At 44.7% G+C, this 22,776-nt stretch overlaps 1 protein-coding gene across 1 annotated transcript in view; it reads right to left on the bottom strand.

Moving 5' to 3' along the window:
• Positions 1–22,776, bottom strand: part of arhgef10la (Rho guanine nucleotide exchange factor (GEF) 10-like a) — a 175,065-nt gene that overhangs the window by 129,052 nt on the left and 23,237 nt on the right. The window contains 9 exon segments of the mRNA XM_034205647.1: positions 1,119–1,120; positions 12,074–12,190; positions 13,203–13,382; positions 14,507–14,584; positions 15,638–15,738; positions 16,814–16,922; positions 17,648–17,743; positions 19,989–20,116; positions 20,210–20,305. Coding sequence (XP_034061538.1) covers positions 1,119–1,120; positions 12,074–12,190; positions 13,203–13,382; positions 14,507–14,584; positions 15,638–15,738; positions 16,814–16,922; positions 17,648–17,743; positions 19,989–20,116; positions 20,210–20,305 — 907 coding nt within the window.

Below are 22,776 nucleotides of genomic sequence, written 5' to 3'. Positions count from 1 at the left end.
ACTTGTTCACTTGACTGATCTCTCAGGACATGAGCTGAATTATATAAGTTGATAGAGAAGTCTAGACGGTTATAATCACCAGTAGGAAACACCAAAGTAATTTTTTTCCACCATTAATGTCTTGACAATTACAGTATGAATGACATATTCCCCAATGCTACGAAGGTAGTGGCAAGCAAAACCAGGGGGCCCTTTCTCTAATGAATCAGGAACAAGCTGTCAAGATTTTTCTCCGAAGAACGCAAAGAATTATGGGTTATTTGATGTAACCAGCCAGAAGGCGCCCTGACAGCTTGGGTTAGGTAGGGAAGTGGATTGGGCAAAGGCGGCATTGACAACCCGCCACAAGGTTCCTCGCATGAGAGCTGAGGAAACTCTGGAGAATAAGAGGTCTTCAAGGGTTTCATAGGTTCCTATAGTCAGAAACAGAGACTGGCTGGTTGAAAATCACTCACGCTAATTGGCTCATGTCGAGTCTTTTCATTTTGGATAAATGGAAACGTACAATGAACTGCTTTTACATAGCGCTTTATCCAGTCTTTACGATCCCTACAAGCACTTTACATCCACTTGCTCAAGGAAGCTAACATTCACACACATTCCCATTGGGAGCAACTTGGGGTTAAGTATCTTGCCCAAGGATACATCGACATGTTGATTGCATTGGCTGGGATCAAACACACAACCTTTTTGAAAGACGGCCGCACCACCACCGAAAAATATATCTGATGATTACATGCGTCAGAGTGGACTTGTTATAAATTTAATAACATGGTTGTTTATAATATAGACAGGAGAAAGACGAGAGGTGCGCAGTAAATGACTGTTTTCCAATGCAGCTGCTTGTTAATGGCCTGCGAGTCATGCTGCTGCCAGTGGGTCTGTACAGGCTGACGGTTTTTTAGATTATTATTATTATCTGGTCAATTAGGGCGCTCTGTGCATTTCAGGTTTTAATCAGATTCATTTCCGGTCCACATTTTGGACAAATGAATAACGCTCTGTAGATTTCTTCAGAGACTCGTGCCCCCACACCTCATCCTCTAATGTCATCTGGAGAGTAGGCTGAAGTTTGCTTCATTAGTAATGAAACAAGAACGTTTTTTTAATGTAGCCACTTCTGAGGTAAGCAAGCTGCAGTCCAAACAGGCAAAGAGCCTCCTGATCCGGACTGTGGTATGCTCGGCAGGTGGAGCAGCACCAAAAAGCACAAGGTAGAAAAGTGGTTTCCTTTAACCACAGGTCATTTCAATGTTCATGTTTTTCTTACAGTTACTGAATGAAAGTGGATTCTAGTACCATTGCAACAGATTAGAGCTGACTGGCTGAGCAGGTAGCTGCACATATCAGGAAGCTGCTCTGCAGCGTAGAGTGGTCAAGCTTTAAGATCCCATTAGAGAGTGAAACCTGTGTGAAATAGAGCATACTGTGGCTTTTTTCGTCAACACAGAAAACGGATTGGATTTATTAGTGACTATTTATACTATATTTACCGAATCTTGTAACTCTTACTGGGCAGAGTATAATTCAATATACATCTTGTTGTGATATATGAATCAGAACATCTACGGCTCGGTCACCTACCTTACTGAACACACATGCATATTTGTTGCCAGGCAACCTTATCAGCATAGCAGAAAGCATCAGCTTTTACTGGTATGCTGGAACTGATGGAACTGCCACTTGTGCTAATGTTGGTTGACACCTACTTTTGATGTGAAGAAAAAGGGAAATGGACAAGACTGGGTGTGTCATTAGACCCGTCAAACAGACCCTTCCCTTCACAGCTGATGTGAACTAGATTAGACCCATGACACTTCCAGCCAGTTTATTAATAAGTCCTGTCATCTTAGCAACAGCCGCCTCCACACTGCCTCTCACCACTGAACTGGATAATGCTACACTACACTGTTTGTAAAAACACGATTAATGCCACTTTTGGTTTCATGATTTTCAGGCTGAAAAACGTGTTTGCTACAATTGTTAGTACATAACCAAACTCTATGCCCACTTCATTATTGTATTATTTTATAGAAGAACATTGTTAATGAGAATGTATTATGTAGTAGTGGTTTTGAAGACAATGACCTTTTGAGATTGTTTGAATTGTCTGATTTGCAGTTTTTTTATTGTTTATCAATGTACCAAAAATAAAATGTATATGCTTGAACAATTGTAGAATTAATCATCCAGAGGATGAGATTTCTTAACGTATTCCTCTTCTTTTTTTTTAAAGATTTACACCAAACTCACTAGATACAGTTCTCATATTACATTGTATTTCTTTTAAGCCAGGGGTGGGGAACCTTTTTCCTCTCAAGGGCCATTTCAATTTTTTCAACATCCTCCGAGGGCCGTACAAATTATTGACCTCTGCTTAAACAACTAAAATCACAGCCCATTCATTTGGCCTTTCTTTCATGCTGTGCAAAGAAAAAGCAACCTCTTAATCCAGATATCTCACCATGACTCGCGCATGCACGTGCACGGTTGTGGCATGACCACCACAACAGAAAGATATGGACACAAGATGTGTGCAAATGTATTTAGTTTCCTATCCATGTGGACATGATTTAAGTGGGGGGGGGGGACCTAACCTCCAGTGGGGTCCGGGGGGCATGCTCCCCCGGGAAGATTTGTTTTTAAAATGTTGAAGTTAAAAGCATCAATCTGGTGCACTTTGAGAGCAACATTAGGAGATCTATGGATACATCTCTCAACACCCATATGAAACAGAACTGGAAGCAGATTTCTTTTTCTTTATGGATATTTTACAATCACTCTCCTTTCAAACTGTATTCTTGTTTATTAATAACAACTTTTTTTTACTGATTCTCTTATTTTTGTTATAACTATAATGATCATATAAAGATGTGCCTTTACCTCACTGGTTGTAGAAAAAGCTTCTTATAGGCTATTCATTAGCCATAGGTAGCTAACCAGAATGCTAATAACAACAAGCTATTGACTGTATGATCAGTATGACGGATGAACAGATCGCCACTGGGCTTTCAACTAAAGACACAGACACGCAAAAACTATAGGTTACATGCGTAACCCCAGTTCTCAGAGTAACATGAAGTGAGATGTCTCACTATGGGATGCGCCTCATTGCGGAGCAAACAGAAGCATCAATCTCATTACGCCAATCCTGATTGGCTGGAGATCTTGACGTCAGCATCAGGGAAATCACCCCCTATAAGTAGCTTGCGCCACAACGCATGCGCCATTCAAAAATAAGCACCTCTTCTCGCTTCACCATAGCAAGGAGGGCCGTCTGGTGAGACATCTCACTTCATGTTACTCTGAGAACTGGGGTTACGCAAGTAACCTATAGTTCTCATTCATAACACTCCGTTCGATGTCTCACTATGGGAAATTGTAGCTCCCGTATTGCCAGACGAGCTTATCTCGAAAATCACCAAACCAACCAGAACTTAACAGGTAGAGCTCTGACTCAACCAGGTAACCAGCACTGCTTGAGTCACACTGGGAGCAGAACGTCCAGCCTGTTAGGAGGCAGACAAAAGTGAGCGGCGAGGACCAGCTCGCCGCTGCACCAATGTCTTTGATGGGAGACATCCTGGACACAGTCCAGAATGCAGCCAGACTCTGAGTCGAAAGAGCTCGCGGACCCGAGGGTGCCTGCGAACTCTGACTCGTATGAGCCCCAAAGCAATTGCTTCCACAGACCAGTGGGAGAGCCGTTGCTTAGTAACAGGCTTGCCCTTATAAGGGTTAGCCCAGGACACAAGGGGTTGGTTATTATGACAAAGCACCCTTGATCTGTCCCTGTACGTGCGTGAAGCACGGGCTGGACACGGCAAATCCGGCCGCTGTTCCCCGGAGGAATACAGTGGCGGGGAGGATGCCTTAATGTCAAATGTGGTACCCGAACCGACCGCCTTAAGATAAAGGCAGGGTCAGGCTTCAACCACACTCTGTTTGCCCTGGGGCAAACTGAGTGCATGAAAACTGTACAGATAGTGCATGAGTGCCACTGGCTCGCTTGGCAGTTGCCAGGGTCAGTGTCATGTCACACTGTATTTAGATTGTACCACTCACGGGCCAGGCCCATAGAGCCAAGCGCTCTGGGTGTGGGTGAAAGATCGCCCCCCCCCGCTTGGGACAGTATGTCCCTGCGTAGTGGGAGCTGCCATGGCTGCCCGCACAGCAGCTGATATATCTCCGCTAGCCAGTACATAGCTGGCCAGTGCGGAGCTATCAGGATAAGTGTGTGGCGTTGCTCTCTCACTCTGGCCAGAGTTGGGGGTATCAGAGCCAGGGGTGGGAACGCGTACAGAAGGCCCGGGGGCCAATTGTGCGCGAGTGCATCCACGCCTAACGGTGCATTTAGATCGCGCATCGAAAAGAACAGCTGACACTGAGCGTTGTCTTTCGATGCGAACAGATCCACCGCGGCTCTGCCGTAACGCACCCACAGCTGGCTCACAATCCTTGGATGTAGAGTCCAGTCTGCATAAAGTGGTATACCTCTGGACAGTAGATCTGCCCCGAGGTTCCTCACTCCCGGTACGTGCGTCGCTCTCAGAGAGAGGAGACGCCTACCGCTCCATAGGATAAGTTTGCGCGCCAGTGTGTGTAACTGGAGAGAACGCAAACCCCCTTGGCGGTTAATATACGATATTGTGGTCGTATTGTCTGTCCTCACGAGGACGTGATATCCCCTGAGGAAAGGCAGAAAGCGTTTTTAGGGTGAGAAATACCGCTAAAGCTCCAGGTAATTTATGTGCGCCCGCTGGAGGTCTATGCTCCAGAGACCCCTCACCGGGCGACCTTCATAAATACCTCCCCAACCTGTCAGACATGCGTCCGTGGTGACCACTTTCCGTGAAAGGACAGCACCCATAGGCACACCTCGTACTAGAAAAGTCGGGTGCAGCCAGTGGCGCAGTGCCATTACGCATTTCACAGTAACCATCACTCTCCGCGCGCCATGGCGCGCAGGGTTTAGTTTTAGGGCGGCCACCCAGCGCTGAAACTCCCTCATGTGTAAGCGTCCCAGTCGTACGACCAGGATGGCTGACGCCATGAGCCCCAGCAATCGCAGGCATGATCTGAAGAGAACATGTTTGCGCAGCTGGAAAAGAGCGAGACAAGCTCTGAAAGCTTTCACTCTTTCCGCTGACAAGCGAGCTGAAAAGGGCACCGAGTTCAGGTGTAAACCCAGGAAGAGTATAGTCTGCGCGGGGCACAACATGCTCTTCTCTGTGTTTATTATGAAACCCAGGTTGAGCAGGTGCTTTACGAGGACATTTGTCTGCGTAACAGCCTCCTGCTCCGACTGTGCGAGAAGCAGCCAGTCGTCCAGGTAGGTCGCCAGGCGAATACCCTGTTGTCTTAACGGGGCTATCGCGGCTTCCGTACATCGTACAAACACCCTTGGACTGAGAGACAGACCGAAGGGGAGTACTCTGTATTCATAACAGATCCCCTGAAATGCGAATCTCAGATATTTCCTGTGTGGGTAATATACTGGGATGTGAAAATACGCATCTTTCAGGTCGACTGATGTGAACCAGTCGTCTTGTCGCACGAGCCGCAGCAGAGATGTGTGAGTGAGCATTCTGAACTTATATCTTCTTAGATATTTGTTCAGAGCCCTCAAATCAAGTATTGGCCGAATTCCGTTCCCTCCCCGTTTGGGAACGAGGAAGTACTTGGAATAGAAGCCGCCCTGACTCTGCTCGGCGGGTACAATAGATATAGCCCTCTTTTCTAGGAGAGAGAGAATCTCTTTCTCCAGAATATGGGCTGACTCTCCTCGGGCCTGCGAATGCAGAATGCCCGAGAAGCGAGGGGGGGTGACAGCGAATTGGAGTCTGTAGCCCCGTGTTACTGTCTTGAAAACCCAAGCAGATGATGTGAGCATCTTCCACTGCATGCTCCTTAGAGCTAGTGGAGATGTCACATCTCTTCCCCTCTGAGTCTCTATTTGTTGTGTTATGGGGCCCTCTAGTGTCTGAACACAGTGGTGCCCCCTTTCGACAATCCCCACCGACACTGCGCATGCGCATGACGGTGGTGCCTTCACAACCCCAGCCGGCACTGCGCATGCACGTGGCGGTGGTGCTTTTAAAACCCCAGCCGGCACTGCGCATGCGCGTGACGGTGGTGCCTTCACAGACCCGCCTGTAATCCGCCTTTTGAGAGATGCCGAAGCTGCTCTCAGAAGGGGAACAGTTGGCGGGCTGTTTATTGGTTTTATTGTTTTTCTTATCATTTTTTTGAGCTGCGCCCTCGGCCTGAAGCCTGGATGCGTCAGCGGCAAATGTTTAATGACAGAGGAACAAACAGATTTGTGACATGTGTTTTTGCGGACTTGAGGATGGTGTTGAGGCATCTCTCGAGGCGGCGGGAACACATTTAGAGCTGGGGAACCGTGGACTTCCAGCTCTGTCACGGAGGGGAGAAGGAGGGGCTGTCACGCCGCTCGCTTCTTCTTCCTCGACTGCTGGCCGAAATTCTGGGTTGGCTGCGCCTGAGCTGCAGCCGGAACCGGAGATTTTCTGGGCCAGCTCGCCCTCGTCTCCAGCCTGGGCTGGGGACTCGGGGCGGGCTGCGACCTCTGCGTTTTCGGTGTTTTAAACCGAGCAGGGTTCAAGGCAGCTTGGGCGAAGGACTGCTGCTGCGAAGGCAGCGGCTGGACCCTTCGAGGGAGGCAGAGGTGGAGTGCCTCGTCCTCCCTCTTTTTCGACTCACACCTTCTTTGCATGGAAGCAAGAGCGGAGCCGAAAATTCCCTCGGGAACGATGGGCATATCCAGCACATCCTCCTTTTCCCGGTCTGGGAGGTTGGTGAGGTTGAGCCATCTCGCTCTTTCCTGCACCACCATGATCCCCATTGCCTTACCCGTGGCCTGGACGGCGCAGCGTTGGATACGGAGACAGATGTCTGTGACCGCCGCCATCTCGTCCAGAGTGGCTGCACCCGGGTTACCCGACAGGTCCTCGCAGAGCTCCGCTTGGTAAGCGGTTAGCAGCGAGGCCACATTCAGGGCCCTGGCGGACAACGCTGCGGCTTTGTAGGACCGTTCAGTCATTGTCGACTGAAATCGGTCCGACTTTGCCGGCAGCGTGGGGTTCCTGCTTGGTGACAGGCCCATCCTCGGTAGGAGGTGGGCTGCTACCAGCGGTTCCATGGGCGGTATGCGGAGCAGGCCGAGCTTCTCCATTCCATCACAGTCTAGGGAGGAGGCACCCTGGATTGGGACCTTGTTGCTGAAGGGCCGGTCTCTCCACGAGACCGACACCTCATCCAACATCTCCGTGAAGACCAGAAGGAGTTGTCTCTTTGTCCGCGCTGCTTGGGGAAAATGTTTCCCTTCGTAGCGGGACCTGGAGGTCTCCTTGGCCATTTCAGGCCACGGGATGTCGAGTCTGGCCGCAGCGCGTTTGCACACGGCCTGCAGGTCCATACTCAGACAGGGCGAAGCTGGTATGCTATCGTCTGGGAGAGCAGCCCTCGCTCCAGGCTTTGCAGCCTGAGCCGATGACATGAAGATGTCCTCTTCATGTTCATCCGACTCGGACAGGAGGAACACCGAGGCGTCCTCTTCGTCCTCGTCGTAATCCAGCTCGAGGACATCCTCCGCGGGTGAGACCATGGTGAGGTCTAACTGGAAGCCCCAGCTCGGTAAAGCGTGGGGTCCCGTTCCCGCGTGTCTTGCCGCCACCGGGTCCCGGCCTGCCAGGGCGCGGGAATCCGGTTCTGCGGCCATCGCAGATACTGAGCCCCAGACCGACATGGAGAGGGGTTCACTCTCTGTGGCAAATGCCCCCGCGTCTTGACTGCCGGCCGGCAGGTCAGAGGACATGGGGGGTTCCTGCTCCGACAGGCTAGCTTGGCGTGCTAGCCGTCGGCGGAGGCTCTTTACGGTGAAGCGGACACAATGTCCGCACGAGCCGGGGTTGTCGATAGCGCCTCGGGCGTGTTCCAGCCCGAGGCAGGACGAGCAGACCTGGTGTGTGTCTGTGCCCGAGATCTTCAACCCGCAGCCGCAGAGTCGAGCCACCGAGTCCCTGACTCCTCTGGTGTGAGGGAGAGGGGCGTCCATCTTGTTCGCCTCGTGGCGTGGAGAGGACCCGCTCTCAACAGGTAGGTTGGGAGAAAAAGAGGTAACCACCCTGTCCTTAATCCGGAGAAAAGGACGGTGTGGGGTCTTTTATTCCCAGAGAATACTGACTGGTGTGGCAGTATGCTCCTTTTAATCCTTTCCTCCTCCGTGGGGAAGAGAAAAGAAAAGACTTCCTCGCTACCGTGGTGTCGGTAGTGAGGGAGCAAGCTAACGCTAGCTTGAAAAAATCAGACCTAGCTTACTTTCCGGGGAAAGAGAGCGGCGAGGTCGATTTCAACAATAACTAGCGTTAATAATTACCGTCTTCCTGCGAAGCAGAAGGAGTAGCCGGCAAGCGCCCGTCGACCGAAATGGATATTTGGGTTCAGTCTGTGGACCGTGAAGCTTGTCCGGCTACCATAGAGATGTGCTCTGAAGCGAGAAGAGGTGTTTGAATGGCGCATGCGTTGTGGCGCAAGCTACTTATAGGGGGTGATTTCCATGACGCTGACGTCAAGATCTCCAGCCAATCAGGATTGGCGTAATGAGATTGATGCTTCTGTTTGCTCCGCGATGAGGCGCATCCCATAGTGAGACATCGAACGGAGTGTTATGAATGAGAACTGCGGCATGTGTACGGCTCCTTATCTGAAGTGTCGGAGCCGTGTTCTGGTGCTCTCCGTCAGAACTGCACCCCTGTCAGACGAGACATATATACCACGTGAAGACACGTTAGGCTCGTGTTGTGTTCAAGGACCCTGACCTTGGCCAGGAAACACAGTCACTCGCTTTTTTAATTTGTTTGCGGTCTAGATTTCTTTAATTTTTTTCTTTTTTGCGTGTGTTTATAAATTACCTCGAGGGCCGTACCAAATGGTCTCGCGGGCCGTATACGGCCCGGGGGGCGGAGGTTCCCCACCCCTGCTTTAAGCGCTTAAAGTAATGGCCCCTGTACCTGTCGATTTGCCCTGCGTGTTCATGGCCACGTGCATATGCACTCAGTGCCTCCGCAATGTATTAAAAGCAAGGTAATGAAGTCTGTGATAGTTTCAGTGCGTGTCTAGCCACGTTATTATTTTGTTCATCTTCACACTGACAGTTAGATCTCCAACAGGCAGTAGGAGGGACATGGAAACCTTTTAAAAGAAAGGAGGCACACGTGTGGTCAGGATGTAACATGCAGGGCTGTCAGCTGTGGGATCTGCTTCTGTAAATCAGCATTACTGCTCGATGATACAGGTCACACTCATGCATGAAAGCGGAGCGCACAGGGAATTGTTCAACTCAGCACATTTAAATAATTCCTTGGCACTCTCCGTGAAGCGAGGCTCTATTTTCCCTTGTTCATGATCCCTAATTAATACAGTATCTGAAAAACGTAAAAGTATAACCGATCATGATTGTCTGGTTCTGGAAAGTCGTCAAATTGCATTTCACATAACTACTAAATGAACTAAAGGGGTTGCAATTTTCTTCTTTTTGTTAACCAGCCTCAATGGAATTCATTCATTTGAAGATTTCTCCATCTTTTATTATGAAACTCTTGATAGCTTTTGAAGATATACTTTTTTTTTAAATGTGCAAAGAGCAGCCTAAAAATACATACCAAGAAGTATCATATTCTGAGAGTAATCCTCTTATAATAGCTGGAATATGGACACTTTGGGATATGTCAGTGTAATATCTACCACAGTCGGTTATACAGTGCTTCAGACAAATTGCTGCTGTAGTTGACATACTATGAGCACAAAACTACTATTTTGTGTGAAAAAACATATTATTATATACACATACCTAGTAGTGTACATTATTGAAACCTTTAGCTATGGGGCTTTGCTAGTTTCAATATCTGCACAATACGGTGGCAGACAGGTGTAAACACGCTACACTGGCCAAAAACACTCCCATTAGGAAAAACGCACTGCAACTTAAAGGGGACCTATCATGCAAAATGCACTTTTGTACGTCTTTTATACATGAATATGTGTCCCCGGTGTCTCAGGGAACTCACCAAGTGTCAGAAAACACAACCCTCTCTCTTTTCCTCCACAGAGTGGCGAAGTCCCTCCCCTTCCGGTGGAGCTCCATGGGACCTTATTTCAGAAAAATTATGTATTGAAGTCAATGGAGAGAGAAAGATTATCTTTCGATCCCGTTTGAATTGTGCCATGAATTACACATATGATGTTTGTCAATTTAAAAGATAATTTTAAAAAAAGTCCAAAAAATAAAAATGTGTCGTAAAACTGTGAAGTAACACATTTGTTTGTGTGAAACGCTGAATGAACTACATCTCCGGTATTGCAGACTGTCACAACAACACACGTCACCAAGATGGCCGTCACTACTGTCTTGCAAAACAAGGGATTGGCTACCCTCACTATCACCACAATGAAACACGTCCAGAAGAATGTCATGCAAAGCTGCCTGTAATGCTAACTAACATGCTTGCTACTAGCTAGGTAGCTAACTTGATCCAGCCACTCCTGGTCCTTTCATCAGACGAGAAGCGAAAGAACGAGCAAGACCCATTGCTGGTATGATAACAACCTGGTACTAAGCACACAGGCATCTTGTTAAAGTTATCTGATCTTAGCTATCTCTTATATTTAGTGGAGGAAAACAATTGTGACATCACTTACGACTCTGGGATTTGTAGTCTTTCTAGTTGCGTATTTTTCATAGTCTTATATTTCAACAGTTTTATGACAAACTGTGACTTTTTTGACATGGAAATAATTTTTTAAGATAGACAAACATCATATGTGTAATTCATGGCACAATTCAAACGGGATCGAAAGATACGTTTTTTCTCTCCATTGACTTCAATACATCATTTTTCAGAAATAAGGTCCCATGGACCGGAAGTAGATGGGCGTGACTTCGCCACTCTATACCCAAATCTCTAAAAACGGGGCTGCAACGGATCTGATACAGACTGATACAGATTTGAAATATCTCTCAGAAACAAGGAGCTCCGCCTATCAGGGGAATGTGGGGTTGCCGTGGCATGGTAACAGCATGGTAACAGCATGGTAACAGCATGGTAACAGCATGGTAACAGCAGGGTAACATGGCCCCCCTCCTTTGCAGGGGGGCGTGGTCAGCTGCGGCAATGAGGCATGGCTAAAATGCATGATCTGTTTGGTATTTTGAAAAAAAAACTTCACAGACATGTTTTATTTAGGTATGGCCCTACAATATATGTTTCAAATATAGCATGATAGGTCCACTTTAAGAAACCATGCAAATATAAAAACACAAATGTGCCAAAACACATGCAAATTAAGAACCGCATTTAGAAAACATTCACCAACTTCACAAAACATGCGCAGCGTTAACTAAAAGCTTTTTATCAACAAAACGCTGCAAACAAAAATAAAAAAGGCTGCAAAATGCTGAAAACACAACTGAAACAGAGACACTAAAGTGATGCCCACAGCTTGTTGGCAAGCTGTCACCGTTGGCATGTTTTATAATTGTGAGTGATTTGTCAGTATATTTCAAATGACTAGGTTAGCTACGTTAGCTAGCTAGCTTACAGCAGATCTGCAATAATATCGGAAGGAATCATGTAATCACATTCTAAAATAAGCCAATAAAACATATATTTAAGGTTAATTTAAGGTTAATATCCTTAAATCCAGTGACAGTTGACCAACTTTAAAATCCCTTTTCATCAACTTGCACTCAGGTCCTAGCTGTATGCATCCCTTTTTAATTTCCTGGTTTGCGTCATGTTTTGAGCTACTTGCAGAGTTTTGTATTTGTAGTTTCGTTTATACACCGCTTTTAGTAAACGTTGCGCATGTTTTGTGTTTAAATATTTGCATCGTTTTTGAAACTGCAGCACGAAAATGTATTTGGTCCGTGTAGCGCGTTTGGCACATGTTGGCGACCATAGGTCAATACTACAACAGATAACAAATAGAGGAGCTAAAAACCAATTGGGTAACGTTAAGATTCAGAAAGCAAAAATAACAAAGAAAATCTCACCTTTAAGAATTCAAGAAAAGCCGGTTTGGACAAGCAGGCCTTTTTGATGAGAGCCATGGCGTTGGTGAAGTTGTTCACGTAATCACTGTATACATCAAGCACCATGGACTTGGAAAACTGCAGAAACAAAACAAAATGATTATCTGAATTATTAACAACAGCGCAACAATGAGAGGGTACTGCCATGTCTTATTTTGTCTTCCACAAACACAGTCATGTCATTTCTTTTGACATCTTGAATGTTTTGCTAACCATAATGTTTTCAGGGCGATCTATAGGTAATTTCATTCTAAACAGAGGCAAGGAAATAGCCCTTTAAGTATAGTACTTTTAACAACAAAGAATGCTTTGTTTACCATTCCAGTTACCACAACACCCTTCACGAGCCATTTAAGAAGCTGGGCAAAGAGGAATGAGGTGACCGAGTGCGACGCTGTGTGTGTGTGTGGGGGTGTGTGTCGGATTTGCAGTAGACATTTATTCTCTCTCCTCAATTAAACTCACACCAGGCAGCCGATAGTGATAGTTTTAGGAGTGATGGGGGATTAGCACATCGCATGAAGGAATTAACCCTCTTTGCTCGCAGCCTCCTTCAGGATCCTGCCTCTCGGGTATTACTACAACATATTACTTTGCAGGTACATACATTGCAACAATAAGCTCAATAAAGGGAGTTCCAGTACTTTCCATTTCCAGTGTGCTCTTATTTAATAATAAGGATATCAATGAAACAGCAGAGAAAAAAAGAGTCCCTCTAATAGGCAAATAATGAGCAGACCTTATGTATGAAGAGACTCTCTACAGAAAACTCACACTGAACACTATTATTGTAGTGCCAAAATGTTTAAACACATATCCCAGAGTGGTTTGGATGCAGTGGAGATATTCATCACATGTGTAATTGATTCTGCGTTTGGGAGTAAGCTAGCCCTGTTTGCTCAACCTTCAGCTCATTACAACCGTGGGAGCAGATATTGTGTTATACAGAAAAAAAGGAGTTTCTTTACCCAGCATGCATGTTATTGATTGCATGTTAAGACTGAAACAAAAACAATATATACACACGCTGTATAAATCTCACTCCTAGTTCACAAATATAGAGAAAAACATGCACATGTAGGACACCTACCGAGGCAACAAATAAGTCCCCGATTTTCTCACAGCTGTCCCACTCGGCGACACGTGACGCCAGAGCAATCTGAAACATGGAGTGGCACTGTGTGATTTCCCTCATTCTGAAAAATATAGGCCGGATCTTTCTCGAGCTCAGGATGCGTGGATCGGCTTCCATCAACGGTCTCTGGTATTCCTGGTGGGATTGAGAGAGGAAATTGGTTGTTGATTTGTGCATGTATGTGTTTGGTGGAGGGGCTTTAAGAAAAATCAGCATCCCAACTTCCTTTACATCTCTTCCTATAGTAGTATAAATAGACAACTGATGGATATCAGAAACAAATCCTGTGAATCAGGCGGAACTCTAAAGGAGTCGCCTGCAAATACATTTGACGTGTGCAAACATGTTCACAACCCAAGGTGACTTGTAATCATAAAAGCCAAAATAATAATGGCAAAAGGAAGCTCCCAGCAGAGTGACAGATGCAAAAGCAACATGGTGAAAGAGGCACTGATTGATTCTTCAGTCAGCACGCATGGGAGTATTAGCATGGCCTACAGAAATCAGTTGTCAGGCTGTTTGTGGACAAGATTCTCTGTGGGAGGCAGAAAACATGGCTTGTTTAAAACATACCAAAGTATAGATATTAAGAACAAGCTAAATGTAAAACATGAAAATTACACTTTTAAAGCAATTGTGGTGGTAATTTTCATTGATGTTTTGCAAGTTTTATCTCCGCAAATCCATCAAAGCAAATGAATCATCGACAGAAGAATTAACATGAGATGTGCAATCTGTTTTACTGCAATAATACAAAGTATCAAGTCTAATTGTGCTTGTGGCGTTTCATCTTGTATATGTTATCAGTCTGGGGACACTACGTTTAGCATTCAGCTGGACTCCCTGAACAAGAGAGATTTCAAACGTGCTAAACCTCCAAAGCATCATGCGCAATCATGTCACCCCACAACAAAGGTAGCTCATTACATTTCGACAGTGGAAGGCTTTACAGGACATAAGGAAACTGTTGATAGCTGCTGATTCCATTTCAGTAGGCTGCTCCTATTTTTCTGCGATGAGGAGATAACAAGACCCCACTAAAAGAGGCTGCATCCCATCCTGCCTTACAGTCTTTCTCTCTTAGCGTCATCTCCACGCCACAGAAATGAGGGCGGCTGTTTTCATCAGGACTACTTATGCTGAGACACCTCTGTAATTTGATGGATATCACTGCTTCTCTTTCCGGTGTTATTCATAATGGCTAAATGATGAAGTTATTGCATGTGGCAGTGGAGTACAACAGGGACTAAGCAGCTCACCTGCACGATCCTCCGGAGAGACTCCAGGTAGCTGCGCTCGCTCTGGATGATGGAGCTCAGGATATGGCGTCTGACAACCTGCGCAGACAACAGACCAGTCAGGAAACGCAGCGCTAAGAGGACATGATGGGGCGGCAGCGTGCACTGTGCTTACAGTTAGGCACGCCGCAGGTTGATGATTGAACAATAATCATGTGTTTGTCACGGGAGGAAAAAGACTCAAAGAACAGTAGGTCTGTTTGAACAAGGCCCCCATCGAAGGTCTGATTCAAAGAGAGCTGCACAATTAGATTTGTTTTTGAAATAGCAATATGGTCTAGTGCAATATCAAAATCGCAGTAAGCACAATCATTTGTAAATATAAAATGTGTGAAAATATAATACTGGAAGTATTTATTATTCGCACTGCAACAGTTAAGTGCGTAGGGACTTGGCTTGGTAACTAAAGTGTTGCCGGTTCGAGTCCCAATTAATAAAAGGTGATTTTAATCATAATCCTATTACGGTGTTGTCGAGAAGTTCCAGGCCTACAAACGTTAAAATCCTTGTTTGGTACAGATCTTCCTGATAATTGGAATATATTTTTCATGATAAGTTAATGTTTAAGAAATGTTCATTCCCTCTAATATCGCGAATCATATGGCAGTTAAAAATAATTGCATTTATATTACTTTTTTCCAAATCGTGCAGCCCTAGCATGTAGATGTGTAGAAATGAGTGGTGTCAATCGATACAAATGTGTCACTCCTGTGCAATTTCATGAAACTGAATAGCGTTACCTAATGAGAACGGTGCAGTTACCATTTGTGGTCTACAGGCGCTTTCTCTGCAATTTAACTGCTATGCTATTCAAGGTACAAATCTGCGCTGGAAATACGGGAGGACACTGTGGTGCAGCTCGGTAATGTCATCATTTGCATTTTTGTTTTTACATGCTTTAAGATTATGCAAGCGTTAAGTGTGTGTTAAGTGGTAAAAATAGCACGTGACTGGCAAATAATTCTTAACATGTCAGCTTAGAGCCTGATCTTAAGGCTGTTGGGACACAATGGGTTCACATAAATGCTTGATGTTAGAGTTCCTGGGTTAAACTCATTTAGGAAGGAGTGCTTGTTAAATCGTGAGGTGCACCTGGTGGCTGGTGAGCCCCTCGGGCATTGGGCTCAGCTGTGGGGGAGGATGCTTAATGTCTGGCACGGCCACATCCAGGTATCCTGCATCATCTTCCTCCTCTGCACACATTCAAGAATAAAGGACAAACATACAGAAAGGTAAAAAATAAGAAAAAGAGTGCATGCATGTGTGAGAAAAAATAAACCAGACAGGGAAAAACAGAAAGGCACCCTCCAGATCTCACTGCAGCTAGAGACACATTGCGACACACCAAGTTTATTACCTCGAAAATGTGAAGAGGTTTCTATACTTTCTGAGAAAGAGACAGAGCGAGAGAGAAAGAGGTGTTGAGGAAGAGGCAGAGAGAGAGAGAAGCCTTCGGAAAAAAGGAAATAACTTTCAAAACAATACTGTATCACTGTTTGAGTAAGAGAGGCACACAGAAGTGTGTCTGCAAAAACACCATCCAACACATTCTCATTTCCGCACTGGCACAAAGACATTCGGCAGTCAAAGAAAATCCCACTTTACCCGTAACATAAAGACACAGATACCAGCAGCTTCCTTCCACCGTTCCAATTAAAGTCTTTGGAATGATAACAGAGGGATTGGTGGGAAAATAAATATAATGCCGTGCAGATTTCCCCCCCCCCATAACACCTAAAAATAGCAGCACTGGCCTCTTTACCTCTTTGTGATGACTGAGATTTCTTTGAGGCGTAGGTCTGGTATCTATGGTTTGTAGAGCTGCTCGATACTCCATTAATGGATGGTAATCTCTGACTATTGTTAGACAAGGGCTCCTATAAAGGAACCCATAGTGTACCGCATGAATTGCCTCATCCTTTTCATTCTCGCACTTCAAAAACATTACTCGACCACATCGCTTGTCTTAAAACTGAGAAATCTGTTTTATGTATTATAGTTATAATCAGTGAGATCTTTTCTCTTCACAGTTCTTTCATTTCACCCTGAGGGGATTTGCATAAAGTAAGACTTTCTACTCCACCGCTATTGAACGCTACTTTGGCTTGCCTGACATTGCACACAAGCAACTGCCTATAATTGAAAGTGTAAGGAGAAAAAACCAAGACTTCATAAGAAATCCCCATTATCCAGTATAGTAGAACTCTTTCATCCAAAAAGATCCAGCTGACCAACGTTAACAAAGTGGTCAGACTTCACCCGCATTACCCGGTTGATCCTTTCTCTGCAGGAAGTTAACTTTCCGCATGACGGCTATCTTGGTCTTTTCAAGCCCATCCTTCGTTCCGCTTCTGGCCGCCTTCATGAGTTGCTGCACCTGGTAGGAAGGAGCAGAGAGAGACAACGGAGGAGCTTTAGAGTGCGAGGAGAGTGCCATGCTGTGCAGACTTGATAACCTACGGTGCTCCTCTGCAGAGTGATGGAGAGGAGAGGCGCTCAGTCAGTGGTCTCATCGTGAATCTCACCATCTGCGACTCCCTGCGGGTCGCCGCGCAGCCCTCTAATCAGGGAGACTATGAGCGCGTCATCTACAGATTATCCTAACGGAGTGAGCTCTAGTTTGGCTCAGTGTGGGAGAATCCGGCTGACCAAAAACTCCACCCTGAGCATCCCAGAGGCCCTGCAACCAGACTCCAGTGACACAAGAATACACGCAGGGTGGTAGTATTTTTAAATGATGCTACTTCAGGGAAGTGGGTCATTAATTGGGTGCGAGTTGCACTGGCGTTTATGGAAGTAAATACGCGGAATACTGTTTAATAATTCATGTGTCCCATAAATGCATCTTGATGTTAAACCAGGCAGGGGAAGGAGAGAGGGATCAATAGAAGAGTCTCAAAGCAAAGTCACAGTCCAAAGGGAAGCTGGGGAGAGGATGGTGCAGAGAGCCAGCTAAGCCTTTGGGCCAGCTGAGCATACAACACAGCATATTTCAGCTCTGGGTGATCATCAATCCTGTTGACAAACATCTAGCAGAGAGATTTGAGCTCTGCGGATAAAATAGCGTGATATAGCTGTGTTCACTTGCTGCTGGAAATATACCTTGATGTCATAGTTGTGCTTGCCAGAGAGTCTCATGGCCAGCTCTCGTTTGGTCCTGGCACAGCGTTCCCTCAGCCGACTCACGTCAGGAGAGAGCTACAGGTGTTGGACAGGGACAGGCGGGGCAAGGAGAGAGGGGGGAGGTCGCGTTTAGCCATGAAAGGCGTAGAGAGGAGGAAAAGAGTAGGGAAGAGGAAAAAGAAAAAAGGAAACGGAGGCAAAGTGATCAAGGCAAAATAAGCTACGCAACATTGGGAATGAATCACAAGCATAGAGTGAAGGCTTGGAGCACGGCTATGATCAAAGGGGTTATGATGTATGATACTTATGGAATGGTGCAGGGATGAGTTTCACTACCCGGAAATAAGTTAGCATTTTAGCACTTAGCTCGTCTTGAAGTCAGTGGTTTTTGGTGAGACGTCCTAACGTTTGTTGTACCCCACTCGTTAAACCTGTTATGTGTCATAAAAACAACAGTTGCTAACAATGAAAGGGGCCTTTTTATGCTCTATTTTAGGTTTCATAATTCTATTTTGTGCCTCTAGTCTACTGTGACATGAGGTCTTTGTTTATCTCATACTGCCTGTACTGCAGCACCTCTTTTCAACTTCTGTCTGAAACCAGAGCCCAGTCTGATCTGATTGGTTAGCTGGCCGGCTGTTGGGATTGGTGTACCACTTAGAGATGTGCCTTCCCTTTGCCTATCACGTACAATGTGTTTGAGCGCTAGCCAATAGAGGCGCAAGTGTTACATAGTGATGTCACTATGTTAAGGAAGGTGTACCCTCAGGAAGTTACTTTGGAAATTTAGATTGACATGTACAAGAAACCTATATAACACTACAGGACAAGGTAAACCCAAAAAAGCATAAAAGGGCCCCTTTAAGTGGTGATGTGAAGTAATGAGACTCTGGTGAAGTTTGTTATAGCCTTACGTTAGCTATTTACATCTGGCTATTGCTTTATGCTTCAAAAATGATCAAAGTGGTGAAATATGCAAGTAACATAATTGTTTCTTAGCTTATTTTCAGCAATATTCCAAAACCAATAGAACATTCCTGTTGATCTTTGTAGAGAGAGCCTTGTGATGCTAGTTTCCGGGTTCACATTCTGTCATCACTGCACCACTCTATGGACACTGGTTTGTAGAAGGGTGGAGGGGGAGGGTGAGGGGAGGGTGAGGGGTGCAGGCAGTTATTAAAGAAGCAAACTCTGTCCCAGCTCTTCCAAGCTGCTCAAATTAAGCAGTAAACTGAACAAGGGAACTTCAAGTACACTTGGTGAAAAATTAATCAGGCGAGTAATTAAAAACGATGTGTTTTGGGTTGAAGGATTTGCTAGCTAGAAAAGTGTTGTTGGCCCCGTAATAGTCAAGGTTCCTTCATTAACTGTTCAAACGGTGCAGCTGAACCCTTCCTTGTGTTCAGTGGTCTGGGACAAGCAATCTGAAAGAAGCGTGGTGGGTTTTTTCACAACATACCTTTTTTTGTAATTACCTGAGCAGCTCATTTCAGTCCAATACATCGACTTCATTCTCTTTGGTCTCCCTGTTTCTCAAAGCACTGATTTTCTTGCCTTAAAATATAATTGTATTCATATGCAAACACCTACAAATTAAAAAATATGTATAGGCGAGTCTATCTATACATTAATAATGATTGAATTCGAGAAAAATATGTTTTATTACTATGGCTCCACATTGTCCCTATGTCTGCAGAGATGCATGCACGGTAAAGGCTGGCGAAGCATAAAGAACATGCTGCAGTGTGAATGTGCACACAGTGCCATCATGTGGAGGACTGATACTCTGGAGCCGTGCTGCACAACGCTGATGAACAGCATCCTTAGCAGAAAAGAAGGCGAGGAGATCTGAGGCTCTTCAAACTGAAATGCTTCTTGTTTACTTTCATCCGGCAGTGAAAGTTTAAGACCTAGACGGACTGAAAAACATTTTTCATGTTCTTTATAGTCTCCTTTATTGCTTTATAGTTCTCTACATTAATAAAGAGGACTGTGCCAGAGGAGCAGGAAATGAAATATTCTCCTTGATTATTTCATGGTGGAAACCCCACCAACAACAACCTTGGCCGGCCACAACACACACTAAAAGGTTGACGTTAAATAAATGGATTATGTCAACAGATTTCACACAACTGTATTAGGTTAGTTGAAAGCAATAGCATGAAGTTGAACGTAATATTTTGTTTTAATATTATTGCTTTCAACTGAAATCTGTTGACATATTACATTTCATTAAAATCAACGTTTCAGTTGCCATATAAGATAAACCGAGATGATAATGAGATGAATACACATGCGTCCACAAACTCACTAATACTACCTTGCTTCGTGTTGGTAATTTGGTCTCGTTATCAGACTGCTCATCATAGCTTTCAAACTCACTGGAGCTCCATCCGTTGTCTCTATCCAGAGGACGGCTGTCTCTCTGAACATCTTCGTAGATCATATCTGCCAAAACACACACATTATTACACCTCAGAAGCTCGGCATCAGAAAGGACGATCATCCAGAGCAAACACAAAGTGTGTCGCAGCTACTCACCTTCATCAGGAGAGAGGGGGCCTTCACTTGGAACATCATCATAGATAACCTCGGGAGCCTCCGCCGTCTGTGGCTCAGCTTCAGCCGCGAGTAGAGCTGGCAAAGAAAAGCCAGTAGCATCAAAGTAAACACTGTTGGGTTTTTTTGAAATATAGAAAGAGTGGTGCCTTCTTTATCTCCCTTTCTGTTGGATAGTCACACCTCCTGTTGTGAGGGCTTTTACATTTCTCGCCCAAAAACAACACACACAAAGACACACAGCTCCAAACTGAATTGCCTGAATCCTTTTTGGCGGAACAGAGCAGATATAAAAGACGCCAGATCTTATGCCTCTGGTTAGGAATTGTACACAGCCTTTTGAATATTTCCATACTTATTGTATCATTTGCATGTAAAGGTCTTCTTCCTCAGGGAGATGTGCATTGTGCCGTAATGGCTTTGTCCATGTGACGCAACATGATTGTATCCAGCTTGTTTGAGCTATTGACCCCTTCTATCTCCCCGCTCGGCAGGATTTGTCGTTAACTGCTTTGAGACTGTTTCAGCCTAATTTAGCTCAGTGAGCTTTATTGATTTGGTTTTAAACTGTGATTTGTCTTTTACACTTTCTCCTAAGCCCTGAACAGCAACAATCGCTGTTTTCAATTAATCAGATTGGAGATGTGTATTCTGTCGTGGATTATTCAGCAGAGATCAGTCTTAAAACTGGAAATAACCTTGGATACAATCCAGGAGATGAACAAGTGTGTCTCTACAAAAGAGGATTAGCTATACAAATGTTCTTTATATATATCGCACACTTTCCTACGCTTGTGCATTCAGAAAGGATTCAGAATGGAGGAGAGAACAACTGGATGTTGGCTATCAGCAGATCTGCTCAGCGGGTCTCACGGGAACATTATTCCAAATGTTTTAAACCAAGTTTCCTACTTTTACTCAACTTTGCTGTACAGCGAAACAATGACACTCCAATAAAGTCATGAACAGGTCACCATGACACTGCAGGCAATTTAAAAATACACTGCCATTAAGTGGCAAATGTGAAAGAAAAGATCAAGGCAAAGCATTCAATGTCAGATAATCACTTCAAAATGTGCCGTGACCACAATCAAGGAGTGAAGGGACATTTTTGCTTTGACAAACAGGAAATACTTCATTATTTATAATGATGCATATCAAGTAGATTCAGTCAAACTAAAACACAGTTTTTCTACACAGACAGTTTTAACCTCCATTGAATAATCTTCAAAATAATTCATGGAGTTTTAGTGTTCGAAAAGTAAAAGAAAAAAAGTAAGTAAAAGTTAAACGAATGAAAAAATGAATGTGTTCAAAATATGTAGCTATAGTGATGCATGTATAACCTTATCATTCAGAATCAATCTGAATTAGAATGTTATTTATTCTAGGGTTGAACTTGGATTTTGTGACTGTAAAGATAAATACAAAATAATGTATATAAAATAGGTGAAGTTAAAGTAAAAATGTGAACAATAATGTAAAAACAATAAATAGGTCAAAATAGTTTATATTAACAGTGAGCACAATCAAGGAGTGAATGGACCTTTTAGCTTCAACAAACAGGAAGTACTTAAGTAAGGGATAATGTGCAGCGACGCGGTCATTATGGGGAAAAGAACACCGACAGGCTGATCAGGAGCCCGACGCGAAGCGGAGGGATCTAGATCGGCATTCAGTTGCCAAAGTAACTGGCAACTGAATATGTGTCGCCGTCTGTTGTCTATGTCTGGACCGCTGCGTAAAAAGGAGGGTTTCTGCCCGTTACTTCTCCGCTGTTTTCTTGTCGCTCTTGTCTTGTCAGTTAGAAAAGCAAACTGCATGCAGTTTGCTTTTCAGCCAAACTGTATACAGTTAATTCGAACGGACTTCTTTGTGCAGATGTGAGCGTCCTTAACAACGGTCAATAAATCCTTGACAGCGGTCTGTCTGTTCTGGATTAACAACGTGTCACGTGTTCTGAATTGACCAATCAGAATCGAGTATTCAACTAAACCATGTAATAATTACTCATAATGATCCATATAAAGAAGATTCAGAACACAGCTCTTCTACACAATAAACAGTTCTGACCTCCATATAATTTCCAAAATATTTCTTGGAGTTTGGGGTTAGAAAACTACAAGAGAAAGTACCAAAAGTAAAACAAATTGAGCATTGCAGTAGATTTCTCATTAGCATCAGCACTAGAGTATTCCCATTTCTGTAGTAATGATTTTAGATGGCTAGGAGAGAGGTTTAATAGAATTGCATTATTTAGTCAGTTTAAATATACTGTGCGTGTTGAAAATGACAGCAGAGGCCTGTGTGAAAATACATCAGAGGAGCGGGACATCAAAAATGTCGGGCAGCATTGCGGGGCTCTTTTACATCTATCATTTCTGAGCCACCTTCAAATAATGGCGGCACTGCTGACTGAGTCGGAATCCAAAAGCAATTTTCCCTCATGGAAATGGTTCTCTATTGATCCCCATCCTGAATTAATTGGATTCATGTCATGTCTGTGTAGAAATCAAATCATGGCAGAATACGTGCGCGCCTCTTGTGTC

This window comes from Gymnodraco acuticeps, unplaced genomic scaffold (assembly GCF_902827175.1).
Source record: "Gymnodraco acuticeps unplaced genomic scaffold, fGymAcu1.1, whole genome shotgun sequence".
NCBI classification, from domain to species: domain Eukaryota; kingdom Metazoa; phylum Chordata; class Actinopteri; order Perciformes; family Bathydraconidae; genus Gymnodraco; species Gymnodraco acuticeps.
The sequence above is the reverse complement of the archived record's forward strand: the minus strand, read 5'-3'. Positions and strand labels throughout refer to the sequence as shown.